The sequence below is a fragment of the Dermochelys coriacea genome, chromosome 13 (assembly GCF_009764565.3).
Source record: "Dermochelys coriacea isolate rDerCor1 chromosome 13, rDerCor1.pri.v4, whole genome shotgun sequence".
NCBI lineage: Eukaryota > Metazoa > Chordata > Testudines > Dermochelyidae > Dermochelys > Dermochelys coriacea.
The window spans coordinates 12637468-12656769 of record NC_050080.1 but is presented as its reverse complement, the minus strand read 5'-3'; the positions used below and the strand labels follow the sequence as shown (position 1 = coordinate 12656769).

General features: G+C 41.4%; 1 protein-coding gene and 1 long non-coding RNA gene across 3 annotated transcripts in view; one reads left to right on the top strand and one right to left on the bottom strand.

Moving 5' to 3' along the window:
* Positions 1–19302, bottom strand: part of LOC119842099 — a 31929-nt gene that overhangs the window by 10035 nt on the left and 2592 nt on the right. The gene's annotated exons all lie outside the window — the stretch shown is intronic.
* On the top strand, positions 575–13962 carry LOC119842096. Its single transcript, XM_038370013.2, has 3 exons — positions 575–8315; positions 10700–10757; positions 11220–13962. The coding sequence occupies exons 1-3, from the start codon at positions 8181–8183 to the stop codon at positions 12428–12430; spliced, it is 1404 nt and encodes a 467-aa protein (XP_038225941.1). The 5' UTR covers positions 575–8180; the 3' UTR covers positions 12431–13962.

Here is a 19302-nt window from a genome sequence, read left to right as displayed (position 1 = left end):
TTTTATTCTGACCTGTGTGTGCAGGTACTACTAGTAGTCCCGCTGGTACTATTGTGTAGGGGAAAAGGGAGAAGCTGAATGTACTGTCTTTTGTTAAGAGTTTAAAAATCTGATTCCTTGTTCAAATATCCACATTTTAGTAAATATAGAAAAGAAATTAATTTGTCACTGACTAAGCAGGTGCAACTCCACTAGCTTAAATGGAATTGTGACTGCTTATGTGAGTGGTGAATTTGGTCAAGTTATATTTTCATTATGGTGTGTGGAACCAACAGTGATACTCTCTTTGCTTGGCAGTTTAGCTGCATGTTAATGTGTTTGAAAACTGATTCCTGTAGGAATTCATGTCTCCTGCCCATCAGCAAAGGTTCAAAAATATTTAGCCATCACATTTACAGTTGTTCAGGTTAAGTTTTAGAAAGAAATATTGTCAATCGCTTTCCTATGCACTTCGGTATATTGGATATATCCAACTATGAGGACAAAGTCAAGATCCAAACTACCAAGGTTAGAAAAATGCCTTGGCAATATGTTACTATAACTTGAGGTGCTGTGGGGTCGTCATCTAAAATACTCACAGTTGGATCCATACTCCATCCAAGTTCACACATGTAGGAAGACCTTATTCACATACAACTCAACGTTACATATGGAAACTTACCCATTTACAGAATACTATGGCATTTATTTCTGGCCAATATATATAAGGGAAGTGGGGGTGTATCTAAAGTTGGATAGATCAGTACCTAGTTTAAATTTCTGAGTTCACTTTTATATGACTATATTCTCTGTTTATATTGCTCAAAGTCTAAGTAGAACAGAAGAAATATATCTAGAAACATACAACAAGTTAATCAAGTAAAGGAAGGAAGTGATGAGTGTGTGGAGAGAAACCTTTACAAAAGCAACCAGATCAGCTACCTAGGCTAGGGAATTGAACTTTTGCCATTTAAGGATATTAATTAATAAAGTAGATTTAGAAAACTAAAACAGTTGGCATAAGAACATGACCAGATTTGATTACTGTTTTAATGGTGTGTTTGTTTGTGTCTAATTACCATATGCAGTGGCCATGTTTGTGCACACAAATCTGGTAATTAAGCACATGGAAGTTGAGAAGCTGCATATTTAAATGTGAAATCATAGCATCTGTGTTCAAATTAGTCCATGTATTTTTCATGAGCAGTTGTGTGCCAAAAGTATATTTTTAAAAAAAATCTTACAAAGTTTGATTTTGGTGGGGGATAGATAGTATGTACCCAATCCACTTGTAATATTCTTGATATTTAAAGGACATCATGAGCCATCCTTAAAGATTTAGATTCAAGTATTGACATTCCTGTGTAATTATTGAGTCTAATCTTGCTTTTATAGTCTTGTAATAAAGCATACCCCTATCCAAACATGGGATTAGAATGGCAGGACTTGTTAGAGTGGGACAACAGAAGAAATATTCCTGTATGTCGTACAGAGGCAAAGTTAATGGTATCAAACATGCAGACCTGATGCAACCAGACTGATATATTTATCTGACTCTCATTTGGATTTATGATCGTACTGCATGACGACTCACTACCAGGAACGGTAACTGAAATAGTGTCTCTAAACTTCGCATTAGACCTGATCTGAAAATGCTAATTAAATTTCTTATGAGAATTTCTGGTCTTTCAATCAAAAAAGGAAAACTTCACTGAGAACCAAACACTTCTAAGAAGGAAAAAAAATCTTCAAAATTTGTTACTGTTTTGACAACAAAACTGACTAGCTCTACTTTGCATAGAGTTGCCTGACAAGGAAAAATGAGCGGACTGAGTGATCTTGGGTCCCAAACCTGCCATTTCTTATGCTGAGTGCTCTTTTAAAAAGTTGTCACTATAAGACACGCTTTGGCTGAAATTTCACCCCATTGCCAGCATTGGCTCAGATCCAGCAGTGGCAGTGATGGGAAGAAGGCGAGTGCAGACGATGTCCCAGGCAGTCATTGGCTTTTTTAAGGCTCTTTGTCAAACCCTGCTCAAAAGATCTACACTGTATGGTGGTAAAATGACCACAGCCATTTGCACCTCGTGCATTTTTGTTGTCCCGGTATTGGTATTGTTGGTGGAGCTGAATTAGTGCTAACAGTATGAAATCTCAGGGAAAATAGACTAGGGGGATAGACAAGTCCTTTTTTTTTTTTTTTTTTTCTCTTCCCTACTGACTTTGGCTGGATGTGAAGTAGAGCTGTAGATGTAAATGGCTACAAAGTCCATCTCCAATCACCTGTTTTCCCCGCTTTTTCTATTATAAGGTGTAAACATGAAATTTTGCAAATTTTCATAGTTGTATTTTACTGCACTATCATATTGAAAAAAGGTTAAGGTATTCTACAGCCTTACTATCAGTTTTGGAGAGTTGGCTAAGCAGTAAGGATTTTAGAATTTGCACCCCAGAGATCTGGTGCTTTGTGAAAGAGATTATCATTGTACTAATGATCCTAAATTGCGATATGGACTTTTGAACTGCATCTAAATAATAACTAATTATCAAATGTAGTATTTTAGGTTGTATTTATTCTGAATAGAAGCATAAAATACCTTAAATTAACTAGTAAAAATATTTTCCAAATTATAACAAACATACCTTGTTAATTATATGGTTAATTGTGTGATTATCATGAAGGTGATACTCTGTTTTTCTGTCTAATGTGCTAGGATTGACAATAATCTTGACCTGGATTTATATTACATTCCCAGTAAAAATGATTGATTGTTTTGCACTGATTTTTGTATCACAAACGTAGTACTTGAGGCTCTGATTCAAGAAACCATCTCAATTCAGGAAGAGCACTTAAGTATGTGCATTAGTCTCACTGAAGTTGATGAGACTTAAGCATATGTTTTTAAAGTTAATCATGTGCTCTCCTGAAGCCAGGCCTTAGATTGTGTTGCTTTGAATTCATGGACTGAAAAGATGTAACCAGATGAAGATAACAGATCTGCTTGTTCTTTCTTCTAAGGCAATTTATTATTCTACTTGTCTGTTGTATTAGTCCTACTTCCAGATTACTCAAACACAACATATTTGATACTTCCTATGGATACATAACCGTTGGGATGGAAGGTGTGATGGATGAGGGAACCAATGGCTTTGTTTACTTAAGCCGTGGATGAAATTTCACTTGCATCATAAGATGTACTTTTTCAAAACATACAAATTACAAAGCCTTTCTTTTTTATTTTAAAGGAGTGAACTGTTTTGGTGGAACTTCATTGTGCAATGTGTTTAACCAGGAAGCTAGCTAATCTTTCTATCCATTTGGGAGCCCCCATGGTTAATGCTGCATCATAAAGTATTTATCCAATGGATATGAGCACATATTTTGCTAATTCTGCAGGCTGACTGACTGGTTATGTTGAATAAATGCTCTGTATTTCAACTGAAGAGTTCCTTCAATTTAAACTTGCTGTTGTAAATTTCTGTTTATACCAGAAGATGGCACCATTGATGGTGTCTTCCAGGAAATCTTTAAATAGAGTAATGGATGACTGTCATATACAAACCCTCACTGTACCTTAAAGCTTCTGTAGGAAATTAAAAGTGTAAATATGTATCTGCTGTATTTCAATGCAGAATTGCATGAAGCTGAGGTCTTTGAAGAGTCCAATTTTTTCTCTTAAATAATCACAAATATTTAATACTTTTTTTGTCTGATCAACTCTATCCAGTATGGAGCACCCAAAACTGCATTTGAGGCCTTCAAGATTTTTGTGTGTGAGGAGCTGAAGCAGCCAAGCCAATATGCCTCTAAGTACTATATACTAACACTAAAAGTTTGACAACTCTTAATAGATATTGTACAAAGATCATTCTTCGTCTTTGCAAACTTATATGCTACATTCCGTAAAAGCGGATATATTAATTTATAAACAACTAATTACAGTCTGCTGCTATACCACTTTAGGCTATGAACTAACACATTTAAGCAGGAGAAGAAAAAGTCGGCTTTGCTAGGTTTGTAAGATGCTAGGTTTATGGGCCTGGTTGATGGTCTTGAAAATGTTCTTAAACCAGACTCCTGCAGCAAGTGGTGAATGTGAATCACCAAGTGATAACTCATCCTTTTCAGTCCAAACAGAATCAGATCTGCAGTATAGTGTGACGGGACAGGGTGCTTTCCTTTCAAATGAAACATAAAGCTTATGTTTTGATCATTCAAGATCTGGAGGCAAGAAGAGGATGGGGGCCTTAGTCCTGCAGTCTTGCCCAGATTTCAATTTGAGTAACTACATTCTTGCTGCTGTTTTTAATTGGTTACAGTATTTATTGCCTATCCTACGCTTTTATGTAGTGTTTTACACCAGAAATTAGGATTGGGTGGATATAGTTCCATAAAATGTTGTGGGATTCTTCACTCTAAATAGTGCTTTGAGAGTACATTGATAAACCCTGCTTTTTTAAAACCATGCCAAACCTCTTGCTGGTATATTTGGTCTTAATCCGGGGGTGGGGGAGTGTTGTTTAGGGGGATGTGACAGTGAATAGCCTCTGGAGGGTCACTTGCATCATAAAATTGGCCAGGACAAAACACTGGAGAATATGCAATAAGGAACAATCCTAGTAAAAAGGATTCTCAAGACTGGGTCTGTGGCACTTCCTATATATATTCCCACAGTTGGGCTTTGTATGTGACTTTCCTGCTTCTTTTGGGTTCTATATCTGTCTCCAAATACTATTAAACATCCCTGTCACGGTTGGCGTTTAGCTCTTGATCTTGAATACATTTCTGGAGTGTAATTTAATTTTTATGCCTTGCACCAAAGGAGAAGGTATATTTGTTTTAAATGTCCAGGGGAGGATGTCTTCTATTTTCTGGACAAAAGATTTATTTTCCCCTGTTGCAAATTAGTCAGTATCTTGGAGTGGACTGAGCTTACTTGGGCTACTTCATGGCTGTCCAAAAAAGGCCATTAGAGCCTGAATCCCTATATCGAGAAGAGCAAAACTGTGACTGCAATTAATTAGCATATAACAAAGGGCTCACAAAGCTTGGAGGGGGAAAATGATCCCCTGCCTTTAAGGGGTCTGACAAACAGTGGACTAGATGAGAGCATCCTCCAACACTACCAGAAAATTGATGTTCAATTAAAAGTAAAGGGTGTTTGAATTTTGAACAAAGCTGGTTTTTTCGCAAGTGTTTCTCAACTGGTTGTGTTAAATACCAATTTAAAATATTGTTCATGAAACCACTCTTTATTAATCGTATTTCACTTATATGGCATCTCTGATGTCACTGTCCTACCATTTCCTCTCACTCTCTTCGAATTAAATCTAATGCGGGGGGGGCAGAATTTAAGAAGGCATTTCCAAGGTGTAAAACAAAACAAAACCCAAACACACACCCTTACCAGGCTTTTGCATCATAAAGATGTAAAAAGAGAAGCTCAAAAAATCCCCCCCAACCCAATTATTTTTTCCTCTGTAGGCAACTTTCAGCATTTTCCTATTACTGTAACAAGCAGAATCGTGGACCTTTACTCATATGTATACAAAGCAGCTGTAATCTCTCCCTATTTAGAGGTAACTCTCTAGCTATATCTTTTATCTGTTCTTCAGTGGTGTTTGATACAGGAGCTACACCAAAGCACTTCCTTGCATATACAAACCAGAGATTAGGTTTCACCTGATTTAAGAGACTGTCAACCAGACAAAAGCTCCTAGGTTACCTGGCCCACTCCTACTAAATTATTGAAGTGTCTCTTCTAGCTGAATGTATACACTGAGTAATTAGTCAGTAGAAAGCTGACACTGATGAATATTGCATCTCTTTTCTGTTTGTTTGTACAACCAATACAGAGTAAACATTTGGAATTACTATGGCCATCAGCTAGGAAATATTCCAGGCTTATTTTGAACATGATCATATTTATCATACTTTGCACTCGTAGTGCTTTACAAGCAAGTCCAACCCCCCTGGTAATTTACCTTAGGTAAATAGCATTATCTCCAATTTACTGATGGTTAAACTGAAGCACAGAAATAGTGGCTTGCTTGAAGGTGCTGGGAGTCGGTGACAAAGCTGGAAGTAGAACTTTAGAATCCTGTATTCCAGTTTTATGCTCTAATTCAGTGATACTCGGACTGAGGCTCGGGAGCCATGAATAAATCTTTAATGTGTCTCTCATATGGCTCTTCACAGCACATTATCTTAAAGTTAGTAACCAATCAGGATGCTTTTATTATGTTGTTACCAATTCAGTTATCAACTTACTTATTTGCTGTGAGAATAATATGCATATATAAAGACTAAATATTTCCCCAGTCATACTGTTTAAATATGAATAGTACTATTGTTTTATTTACTATGAATTCACACTACTGTGGCTCTTGGGTAACACTGGTTGCTAATTTGGTTCCTGAACCACTAAGGTCTGAGTGTTACTGCTCTAATTATTGGTCTCCACTGCCTACTGGAGCTGGGCCTACTCTATCAGTGAAGCTGCTTTGGTGCACTATAACCTGTAACGCTTGTAGCCATAAATTAGATAACTTGCATGATGTTCTGCAATGCTGAACTCTAAATGTGGGTATCTTTTATACTGATCCTTTTTTCCAAGTGCCTTGGCTCCATCCCCCAGGAGCTTAGAACCTTTGCTTTGCTTATCCATATATGGAAGGTGACCCACATTAATGCCAAGAAGCTATTTAGCAACTGGTAGTCAAAACCATTACAACCAACTGACCTTAAAGTGTGGCCAATATCCCTTCATTTTTTTGATCTTGGCAGGGGAAGGGCAGTAGCAGCTTCCATTATTGTAATAGTTGCCAAGTTCCCCTATTGCTGGAGCGAACAGCAATAGCAGTGCCCTGGATTGGATTATGCACAAAGGGGGCTTATCTAGAAATGAGACTGCATGCTTTTTCAGCTCTGCAGGTAGGATCAGAGGGATACACTCCACTCTGCTAACCTCTCTCACATTTGGCGTGTGCAATGATGATATTCTGTCATCTTGGATATCGCTATGGGCTCAGTTTAAAAGCCTACATAATAAAAAAAAATGGGTGTAAAGTATTTATTTGCCTGTTATATAATAATTATTAAACGTGAGCTTTTAAAATCTAAAATATGTCACAATTATTTCTGCCTTTCTTTATTCTGCATATTTCCCAGCTCACATATTGTAAATCAATGGATGTCGAATTTCTAGCACTGGAAGGAAATGTTAACTTGTCTTCAAATAACTGTTTCCACTGGTTTTTTGTTTGTGTTGGAGTTGATTTTATTTTGTTTTTTAGCTTTTTATTTTAAGGTGGAAACATTTGTTGTTTTCAGTATTTTATAAAAGTTTGGGTTACAAAATCTAAATCTTCGGCTGTTAGTTTACAGCCTCCTGTAAGATACCAGGAAAGATATTAGGAAGCAGAGCAAGGCAGTTTGGGTAAAATAAGATGTGGCTTGGAGAACTAAATTCACCAGTTATACCTGCAGAGAAGTCAGTGGAATTACACTAGCAGAGAATTTGGCCCTAAATCTGAACCCTCAAATGCCAGTTAACCCCCTCAACTCTCCCATCCCAAATTTATTTTCAAATCCTTAAACTTCTGGCAACTTTCTGTGTATGCATAAGGTCCCCTAATTTTCATACCAAAACTTGAACCAAACCATTATCTTTTCACTCCAACATAAATTCCAGAAGGTCAAGATCGAATTCAGACCCCAAAAACTGAACCAGGCCTACAAATATAGAACTTTCTTGGGGCAGGTAAAGCAGTTTAGCTCATTCAAAAGAGAGACTTGATATACACGAGTTATATGTGCACAGTGCTTCATAATATAATGTACATCTCTAATTCTTGAAATATAAAAAATGAAATAGAGACAGCAGATAAGAAAGACAAAGATTATATAGAGGGATGGGGTGGAAGAGATCAATAGAGAGAATTGCTTAAGAAAATCTGTTTCATTGGAGCCTTCTACTAAGTCCTGGTTGGCCTTGGGTCCTTGAGAGGCTATTAAGATATTTGGTCCATATGACAGTCTCAGTCGCAACCAAGACTGACATAGGTCCATCATCACAATGGTCTGGCCTAGCTTATCCACCTCACTACCTTTCTTTGGTGATGCTGTTGCCATGACCAGCACCATTGGGAGGACAAGAGTAAAGATGGTGTACTAACCCCTGCCAACTTCTTTTCTAACTATGGTTCTGCTAGGAGAGAAGATTCCCAATAGCTGCCTCTCCATCAGTGAGTCCTACCAGAATGTACTAGCTACCATCCTACTCTTGTTGGGGCTCCTTGCCTTACTGGATAATGCCATCAAAATTGCCCTCCTGGTAAGTAAGCAATGTTGTGGGTGAGGAGGGTTACTTCTTCTATTAGGCCAATGACACTTTTGTTTGAGTCATTACTAACCACAGGGCCCTAGCTAGGTGCTCCTCTCCTGAATCAGTACCAACCCCTGTGTCCAAGCATTTTATTTATCTATTGGAATTAAGAAAAATATTTTTAGGGGTTCATCCCCTGCTCTGGGTGCTTATCTCATAACTTAAAAACAAAGTGGTAAGCAGTGCTGTGTTGGAGGGAGTGGTGTGAGTTACTAATTAGGGGGCATTCTCTCCTCTGAGTCAGTATTGATGCCACTGCCACAGTGTGACATTAGGGGGCACTGTATTGCACTGGTTTCAGAGCAGCAGCCGTGTTAGTCTGTATTCGCAAAAAGAAAAGGAGTACTTGTGGCACCTTAGAGACTAACAAATTTATTAGAGCATAAGCTTTCGTGAGCTACAGCTCACTTCATCAGATTTCCACCAAATGCATCCGATGAAGTGAGCTGTAGCTCACGAAAGCTTATGCTCAAATTTATTAGAGCATAAGCTTTCGTGAGCTACAGCTCACTTCATCGGATGCATTTGGTGGAAATCTGATGAAGTGAGCTGTAGCTCACGAAAGCTTATGCTCTAATAAATTTGTTAGTCTCTAAGGTGCCACAAGTACTCCTTTTCTTTTTGTATTGCACTGGGTGATTCACTGGGCATTTTTGCCATTCCATAGTGATAGCTTGGTGCTAGGGGGAGCTGTGCTCCATGGAATGCGGTGAGTGACTCAGTATGGGCATTCTGCCCTGAATTACAACTAATCTCCTGCCTTGATATGGCACTAGTTGGTGCTGTGCTGATTGAACCTTCTGGAAAGTCAGAAAAGGTCTTCTGAGCACTTATCATCATCTAATATCATATGGCAATTTATGTAAAAGACAAGAGTTTAATCATGGTGTCTTGCTCAAATTCCAGTCTCAGTGACTGGTGATTCTCTCCTTTCTCAGTCCCAATTGCATATAGTCTTTATTTCCTATCCTAAAGTGACAGGTTTCAGAGTAGCAGCCGTGTTAGTCTGTATTCGCAAAAAGAAAAGGAGTACTTGTGGCACCTTAGAGACTAACAAATTTGTTCGTCTAAGGTGCCACAAGTACTTCTTTTCTTTTATCCTAAAGTGGTCATCCCTGATCAGCTGCCACAATCCACCCCACAACTGGCTGCCCCTCTGCAGTGAATGATTCCTGTTCATTTGTTGTATTTGAAAAAGGAGGCTAGATAACTTTATGGCTAATAACATAGTTATGCCCCTGAGTAGTTAGTTATACCCCTGAGAGAAGGGTGATTAGCCGTTATGCTGATCTCCTGCAGCAGAGAGCTAAAGGGCATTTCCTCCCCCTGAATGGCATCCCACAGTTGGCTAGTTGCATAAGGGATTTTAACACTTTCTTCTAAAGGCATTGGTCACCGTGGAGGAGAGATGTCGGATCATTAGCTGGACTAGTGATCTGATATGTCAGGAACTGGGATTCTAGACCAAATGGACCTGTGGCCTGATTTAATACAGCAGGTTGGGGGAGAGGGAAGTATCTGTTTAAGTGAAGCAATGGTGTGGGATATAGGATAGATATGGCAGGATGTGGGTCTCTGATCCACTATTACAGATATATTCCTATTCTGAATACAGTTCTGTTCTATTGCTGTTAATAAGGTTCATACAGGTATGACTGCCCAAATACCCCCCATGTGATACTAGGGCCAAGGCATCTTGAAGTTTGTGGGGTTTTTTTTTTTGTTTTGCAACAAGAATGGGTGGGCAATTCCTAGCAAGTTTGCCCTGCAATTTCAGGTGCGATCACATTACAAGTTTGCTCAGTGGATACTGAATTTTTTTGAAGGCTCTTACACTTGCCGTTCAGGTACAACTAAGTCAAGAATTTTTTAACTAATGTTTTTTCATCAAAAATGCCAATTCATTGGAACTGAAGCTGTTTGTAGGAAAGGGTTGATTACAATGAATTGACATTTTTGAAATGGAAACTTGTATTTTTGTTTCCAAATACAAGTCAAATTTATAGTTTAAAAAAAGCCAAAACCAAAAATTTTGATTGACCTGAATCAAATTTTTTTCAGATTTTCGGTTTGTGAAAAAACTTTGAGATTGACTTTTTGTCCTTGTTCAAAATGGGAAAATTCTTCAAAATCTTGAAAATTCTCATGGAATGGGAAAACCATTTGCTGCTCCACTCTAAGATCAGAGGTCATATCCTGATCCTATTGAGGTCAATGATGAAACTCCCATTGACTTGAAAAGGGACAGGAATTCAGGGAGGCACAAGTATCTGTACTAGCGAAAAGCTGCTAACCACAATGGCCACTGGTTTTCTCTCCTTCTCTTCTTTCAGATCTGGATTTATCTGTGTCAGTTTCTGAAGAGAATCTTCCACTATTTCATCACCAAAGGTAAATTGAGGAAGATGAGGAAATGTTCAATTTGGTTTGTTTGTTCTAAACTGTTTTGGGCCAGTTCTTATTAGATGACACAGTGCTCTAAATGCTGGTGTCTGCAGGAGCCCTGTCTATGCTAGCCCTCATACTCACCATTACTACCACCAGCAGAGCTGCCCCAGGATTAGCAGCAGTGGGAAATTTGAGAACAAAATCTTCAGTGTAGATGTAGCCTGTTTGTGTCTCTTTCACTCTCCTTTCCTTTCTCTCTCTTTCTGTTTCTGTCCTTTATCTTCCCTCTCCATCTCTTCCACGGTCACTGTGCAAGCAGGTCAGGGGAAGAGGGAAGAAAGAAACCAGACATTGTCTGGCCAGAGATTACATGAATTTACTACAATAGGTTAGCCACCACATGGATGCTGTACTTCTGTTAATTCATTTCTTCCTTTTTTATTCTTCCTCTTCATTCCCCTGAAGCCTACGGATGGATCAAGGCACTAACAGCCATTTCTTGCAGCAAGAAATCCAGCAGTTGGAAGGAGCTGGTGCTGACCAAAGGCCACAGGAATATCTCTATGTTGCGCTTCCACTGCACTCTGGATCCTCTGAGGCTAACCGTGAACATGAACAATCTAAATGCGCTGAAAAGCCACTGTCCCCAGGGTCATAGGAAGGGCAAGGGTTACCATGGTTCCTGGCCAACCCATCAAGACACTGATGATGAGAAAGCCAGTTGGTATGGGCACCCGCAGCAACGCCGTCAGGTGAACAACCGGCCTAACCCCGGTCAACGTTACCATGACTGGGAGAGTCAGTCCAGCTCCCGTCACTCAGATAGTGACAGTCCGCAGCCAGTGTGCCCGGCCGGATCCACTGTGTCATCAGTGCGTTTTCACATCAGCTCCCCAGAGCAGGTTGCCAAGGCCAGAGGCAGCTTGGTTGACTGGGGCATTTACATACACAACCCACAGAGGCTCACTGGGGATAAAGAGCTTGGCCTGGACAGTGCAGGAGAAACTATGCAACGGCAGAGTTTCCTGCATCAATCTGCTGTTCCAAACACAGCAGGACCCATCAGCCTCCATTCAGAGTGCTCTGCTGTGCACATTCACCCCCAAGTCAGTGAGGCACACTTCATACCCAGCCCAATCTTCCCAGGCCCTAAGCGGGTAGTGTACTCTGCCCTGGCTCCCACCCCAGAGTCCAGAACCTGTCTCAACAATGATTACCACCACTCAGTGTCCCAGGCATATCATCAGAGGAGTCCTGAGCACCATCCCGGGACTGAATTTCACCAGAGCTTGCCACTTGTCCAGCGAGCCGAAGTCTACATCCATCTTGTCAACCCACCGCCTCCTAGGCCACAACGCACCGCTGAACGGTCCACCCACCCCTTTTCAGCATCTCGCACCATCTTGGTCAAGGACACATTGGCAAACCGGGTATCTGTTGACCACACCTGGGAAAGTTCCAACCAAGGCCCAACAGGGCAGATTATCTGTGACACCCACACACAACGCAAGAGTATCTGGGAGAGAAAACACCCAGCTAGCACTCTGCAGTTGGGCCCAGACTATGAGAAGCTGGCAAGAAACAGTGATGGTGCCAACCTGATCCACAATCCACCTCTTCTGGCAGACATGACAAGAGGAGGTTCTGAAACAGCACCACCCAACATTAGCAATTGAAGGTACCATACAACTGGATTTACCACCCAGCTGACTTCCTGGCATGGATAAGATTCGGATGCCTGGTGAACCCTGAGGGACCTGAACTAGGTGGGTGGGAATAGTACAAATGGCATTCTCTGCTATTTTGTGGTGCTCTCAGGACGTGCTGGGTTCAATAAACAGCAAATCACAAAGCTCCTAGTTACGCAGATTCTCCGTAGTGACAGCTGGGGGTGTGGGAAGAGCCCAGGTGGCATGGCTTCTTCCTATAAGAAGCTACAATTCACTTGTACGTTTTGACCCCACTCAGGTGTCCTAGGTATGCATTGCAATTCGGTCTCTGTGGCAGGAATGCTCAAATACGTTTGAGCTCTGTGATTTCTCCTCTAGGTATTAATTTTGGGCACATAATGGTCATCGTCCCCCTCTTCCCCCCCACGGCCGATTTTAAAAAACACTTTTTATAGTTTATTTTTATTAAGTGGTTTACACCAGAAGGTGTGGTTATAGATACAGTTGGTGAGTAAATATACATGGAAACCTGCCTACAAACCCAACTCAAGACCTACCTAAGTGTTCAGAGATTAAAAACCCCTAAGCCTAGATAAAAGGCCAGAGGAGGAATGTTTACAGGCATAAAGCACAATATATGTTTAGTAGGTATAATAAAATGTGTCTCTGGTCTTGGCACAAAGGAGAAACTTCCTGCAGACCATCTTGGGATCAAGAACAGAAATAGCCATTCTGATGAAGACTCCAGTTCTCATCCCCATCCCATACCATCCCGGGAAACCGGTGTAAAGCATGCTCATGGGGTATGAGAGTTTGAGACGCGTGCCTCACATGTGCCCTTCCTATCTAGGGATGTCACTCCTGTCAGTCCCACAGTTACCTACATTCCGCACAAATTTCATGTCCCCTTACTTTTTATTGATAATTATTTACATCATTAAAAATAAGCAGTCATGGAACTAAGATGAAAAGCTGTTTACACTGCACTGAATCCTGCAGCATGTATGTATAATTTAAGTTTCACATATGTATAATTTTTGTGCCCCTCTTTGAAGGTTTTTATTATCTATTGCATCCAATATATGGACCTTGGCAGGTTGAGAGCTTTGGTGAGAGGAGCCTGGTTTGCTGTGGAAGCATTTTGTATGACCTGCCATTGCAGTTTGAACTCGGGATCCTTTGCAATACCTGCTCTAAATAGTCCGCAAGCAGAGTACTTCTGTAGTCTAACAAGTGGTCACAAGAGCTGGGCTTGGCACATCTTAATGAGTTTGCAACAGAGGGCATGCCTCCCAGCTCAGGTAGCCAAATACACACTAGCTCTGCTTGAGCTAGCATGCTAAAAATAGCAGTATGTATGTTGCAGCACCAGTGGCATCACAGGGTAGCCATCTGAGTACAAGCTCACCTGAACCCCTGGGTCTGTACTCGGGTTGATAGCCCATGCTGCAACATAGAATCATAGGACTATAAGGGACCTCGAGAGTCATCTAGTCCAGTCCCTGGCACTCATAGCAGGACTAAATATTATCTAGACCACCCCTGACAGGTTGTTTGTCCAACCTGCTCTTAAAAATCTCCAATGATGGAGATTCCACAACCTCCCTAGGCAGTTTATTCCAGTGCTTAACCACCCTGACAGGAAGTTTTTCCTAATGTCCAACCTAAACCTCCCTTGCTGCAATTTATGTTCATTGCTTTTTGTCCTATCATCAGAGCTTAAGAAGAACAATATTTCTCCCTCTTTCTTGTAACAACCTTTTATGTACTTGAAAACTGTTATGTCCCCTCTTAGTCTTCTCTTTTCCAGACTAAACAAACCCAATTTTTTCAATCTTCCCTAATAGGTCATGTTTAAGATTTTTAATCATTTTTGTTGCTCTTCTCTGGACTTTCTCCAATTTATCCATATCTTTCCTGAAATGTGCTGCCCAGAACAGGACACAATACTCCAGTTGAGGCCTAATCAGCACATAGTAGAGCAGAAGAATTACTTCTCATGTCTTGCTTAAAACACTCCTGCTAATACATCCCAGAATGTTCGCTTTTTTTGCAACAGTGTTACAAAAATATTTAGCTTGTGGTCCACTATGGCCCCAACTATGACCTGTCAACGCTACTATTATTAGTACGCTAGCTGGAGCAGAGCTAGCTCATGTCTGGCTACCCAAGCTGGGAGGCATGCTCCCAATACCAGCGTAGACATACCCTGTGAGGCCTTAGCTACGCTAGGACAAGAGATTGTGATTGGCACTATGCTGCCTAGCACATCAACTACCAAGACTTTGCCCGTAGTGTAGACAGCTATTAAACTATAAGCTCATTGTTCTGTGTTTGTACAGCCCCTAGTACAACAGGCCTAGGACATTAATTAATCATTGGAACAAGTTACCAAGGATCGTGCTGGATTCTCCATCGCTAACCATTTTAAAATCAAGATTGGATGTTTTTCTAAAAGATATGCTCTAAGAATTATTTTGGGGAAGTTCCCTGGCCTGTGTTATCTGGTCTGACCTGTAAAAGAATGGTCCCTTCTGGCTCTGGAATCTATGACTGGGGATCCTACTTGTTACCACTGTGGAAATAATAATTAATAATTTAAATAAATAAATAGCTGGTCATGATAGACTCTAGTGGGGAGCTTACCTAACAGCATCAACCATGGCCTCTTTTCTTAGTGTTATCAATGGCCTAAGGGTCACATTCTGCTGCCAACCGACATTTCATAGAAGGTAAAAGTAAGCTGTAACAAATTAAGTCTGGAGATGTGAGAATGTTGGAGAATACAGAATCTGGCCTAATACCTATTTTCAAAGCACTGTGCAATGTCTCTTCTGAATCCCCAATTCTGAAATAACTCAGAAGATTAAGCTGTTCCCATCAAAAGACTCCAACTGAAGCAACGCACCTGGGAAAGGGAGAGGTCCTCTGTTTGAATGTTTCATTAAAAGTGACCCACAAAAGATTATAAAAGCAGGTCTGTTGTAGCAGCAGCAGCACAGAGATGAGCAAAGGTCACCATGTATTCAGGCCATCAAAGCTAAAAAGCTAAGAGAAAGAGAAAGGGCTGGAGAGTGTATTTCCTCCTACAAAGCAAAACAAATGTGACTCAGTGCAACTTCCCGCCAGGATGTCTCAACCCTTCTGCCACTCTCAGCCTGGATAATGGCCAGCATCCAGATTAAGCATTAGTAAAACTGATAAGCCAAACAATTCCCACAGTATATTTCTTGTTCTTCGAATAACTAACTTAACCACAGAGCGTCCAAAAGGGATGTCCCATCCAAGGTTGCTGCAGTAACCAACAAGCAAGGTCTCCATAGCAAATCCAAGTGCAAAGCCCTTAGAGCCTGGCAAAAAACAGCAACATTAACTGAAATAGGTCAAAGCTCCACAGTAGCTCTGCTCAGTTTTAAAAATAGTAATCACCAGTTCCCTCTGATGGGGCCTGATCCAAAGCCCACTGAAATGAGGGCATTCAATGGCCGTTGGATCAGAGCCATGATATGCACATACTTTACAGTCCTCTCCCAAGGAGAAACCAGAGAGAGATGGGGAATTGCTTGGAAATGTTCACAGGGGAGTCCTTCCTCAGCAGCCCTAGAATTGTCTGGGACAGGGGTGGCGAACCTGTGGCTCCAAAGCCGCATGCGGCTCTTCAGAGGTTAATATGCAGCTCCTTACCTCGGCACTGATTCCGGGGCTGGAGCTATAGATGCTAACTTTCCAGTGTGCTGGGGGGTGCTCAGTGCTCAACTCCCTGTTCTGCCCTAAGCCCTGTCCCCACTCCACCCCTTCCTCTGAGCCTCCCATCCCCTCGCTCCTCCCTGCTTCCCCCCCATAGCCTCCTGTGCATGTGAAACAGCTGATTGTGGGGGGAGGTGGGAAGGGGGAGTAGCCGCTGATTGGTAGAGGCTGCTGGCAGGCGGGAGGTGCTGGGGGGGAGGAGCAGATGGGGGGCTGCTGACGTATTACTGTGGCTCTTTGGCAATGTACATTGGTAAATTCTGGCTCCTTCTCAGGCTCAGGTTGGCCACCCCTGGTCTGGGAGGAAGTCCACTCACCCTAATGGGCTCTGACTAGTCTTTCTCCCTCATTCTGACCTCCCATAAAGGTAGCTTCGCCCACTTTATTTTCACCATATTTACTCTTTCCCTCTCTGGTATGATCACTGGTAGTCAGGGCTCTTTTGGCTATGGTCATAACACCTACATTATGGGGCAACACAGTTCTTTTACTACAGTCCTGTGTTCTGGGATGTGACTCAGCCAGGTCACAGCAGCAGCTGAGCCCGCTTTTGCAAAGTACCTGAGAAGTCAAAGTAAATAGAGGCTGACCATAATTTTTCTCCAGTTCTGGAAGTACTCTACTGGTGCAGCCTGCCTGCATGCCAGGAGAAAGAGGAACTGGAGCTCAGGTGCCGTCACATGTTACAGAGGTGCTGTGTTTGCGCTCATGGAGAAAGCGGGTGATATTGTTCTCTACACACATTTCCTGCTGGCTGACATGGGGGTAAGCATTTGTTTAGCTCTCAAAAGAGGGTGGAAGTATTAGCCTTCTTTTCTTGTGCAGGAGCAGGGAATCTGTTATGAGCCTCATCCTGCACAACTTAGATCAAGTGGAGATTTGCTACTGCCCTCAATTGGAGCAGGATGAAGAACTAGGGAAGGAGGGTAAGTGAAATCAATGAGTTTTGTAATTATATGTTTGTAATCCAAGAAGGAGCCCACACACCTCTAATGGCAGAAATAAGGTAGGCATAAGTGGTATGAATCAATGATCATGAAGACTCTAGGCCTAGGAACACTAAGAATTGGTCATATGGCAGGGAAAATGTGTGACCATCCAGAGGCTCTCTGCCCTATACATAGTGGAAGGGCAGCAATGGCTCGTGACTCCACTAACATGTATGTCACAAAACATAAGATTACATCAGGCATACTGTTTTTCAAACATTGACTCTCTTTATTGCAAAGTGGCACGACCTTCTCATTCATGCAGTTAGGCTGGGAGATACTCAGCCAGCACTATTAATGTGGGGCCTGATCCTGCCTTACTGTAGTCAATGTGGCCTTGAAGGAAATGTGACACTTTGAGAAACAGGAAGATGGACTACTCCCTCCTTAATCATTCATGAAGTCTAGTGAAACAATAAAATCAATGCAACAAAATATATAAATGGACGACTGTGGAGTTCAGATTTCAAAATTTTTTTTGCCTTAAAATAACTGGCTTTTTGTTTGGGGCTTTTATAAAAGAAAAATATCTGTAGACAACTCTAGTCCAAATCTGTTTTTCCCAAATGTTCATCCTACAAAGGCAAGACAGACCAAGAAGAGCTTTTTATTGTGGACAGACTTCTACCTCTAGTAATGGGCCCTGGTACAGAATCCTCTCCCTCCCAGCCATACACACAGAAGGTAAAATCTGTTTGCTTGGTTTATGTCCACAAACTCTTAGCAATATGATCAAGTAAGCAGCAGGTCATATTCCCAAAAGAGGATGGCTGAAGAACTATCATACCAGTGTCAAGAACGTGTTTGGGAAGATTTGTGGGTATGAAACACTAAATAAAAGTAAATTGGCCCCATGACTTGTCACGTGTTGCCAGTGCTTCTACTTTTTTATGTTTCACCATGATAATGGGAAAAAATCAGATTTAGATTTTTCTTGTCAAATTACTTTAACTTTTAAGTACTATGTAGAATGAGACCAGTTACTCTTCTATGTGCACTGGAGGAAAGTAACATTTGGAAAAGAATCTAATTGATGAAACAGTATTACAGATTTGCAACAATATCTATGTTTAATGCCCACCTTTTGGTCTTTCAATTCTTTGTTAAAAGCAGGGCTGGGGTTCAGCTGGCATGCAGTAGTATGGCATACTGACAGCTCTCTGAAATGACTGTCTTGTTTTCCCACACAGTCAGTTTTCATTTCAAAATAGCAGCAGCAACAACAACAACAAAGTCTCTGGTTGTCATGGTTGTGATGAAAACCTCAGAACTATGACCTGAGTCTAAGAGATGCAGCGATGGCTATGGGTATGTCTACATAGCAGCTGGGAGGCGTAAAGTCCAACGTAGGCAGACATATATGTGCTAGCGGGGCTTGAGCTAGCAACCTAAAAATAGCAGCATGGCCATGAGAGCACAGGCAGTGGCTTGGGCTAGCCATCCAAGTACATACCTGCAGGGTTGGGCAGGGCAGCTAGGCTGAGCTGTCAGGCCACACTGCTATATTTAGGTGCTAGCCTGAGCAGAACTAGCTGGTGTATGGGGAATTACACATCTTATCTGCTGGGTAGACATCCTCTCTGTGAGTCTGCAGAGAGTCTGGAACATTATCTCTGAGAGGTTTGAACTGCCCCATTCATCTATGTGAAGTGTCAACTCTGATGCTTAGTGATGATAATGTAAATACTGTTTGTGACAGGTTCGGTCACAGAGACCCCCTTGGGACTGTCACCTGATGTGCTGAGATTACCTCTGGGCCCATTTTCCCTGCCAGCTTGGGACTCCAGAACCTTGTCTTGTTGAGCCAGATACACTAGCCTGCTGCAACACTGACTCAGGTTTGGGCCATGCCCCCAAAGCTGCAGACTTTAACCAAAAACTGCTCAGCAGGTCACCTATCTCCAGCACCTGGACACCCAATTCCCAGTGGGATCCAAACCCTAAATAAATCCGTTTTACTCTGTATAAAGGTTATACAGGTTAAACTCATAAATTGTCCGTCCTCTATAACACTGATAGAGAGGTATGCACAGCTGTTTGCTCCCCTAGGTATCAATCACTTACTCTGGGCTTATCAATAAACAAAAGTGATTTTATTAAGTATAAAAAGTAGGATTTAAGTGGTTCCAAGTAATAACAGAC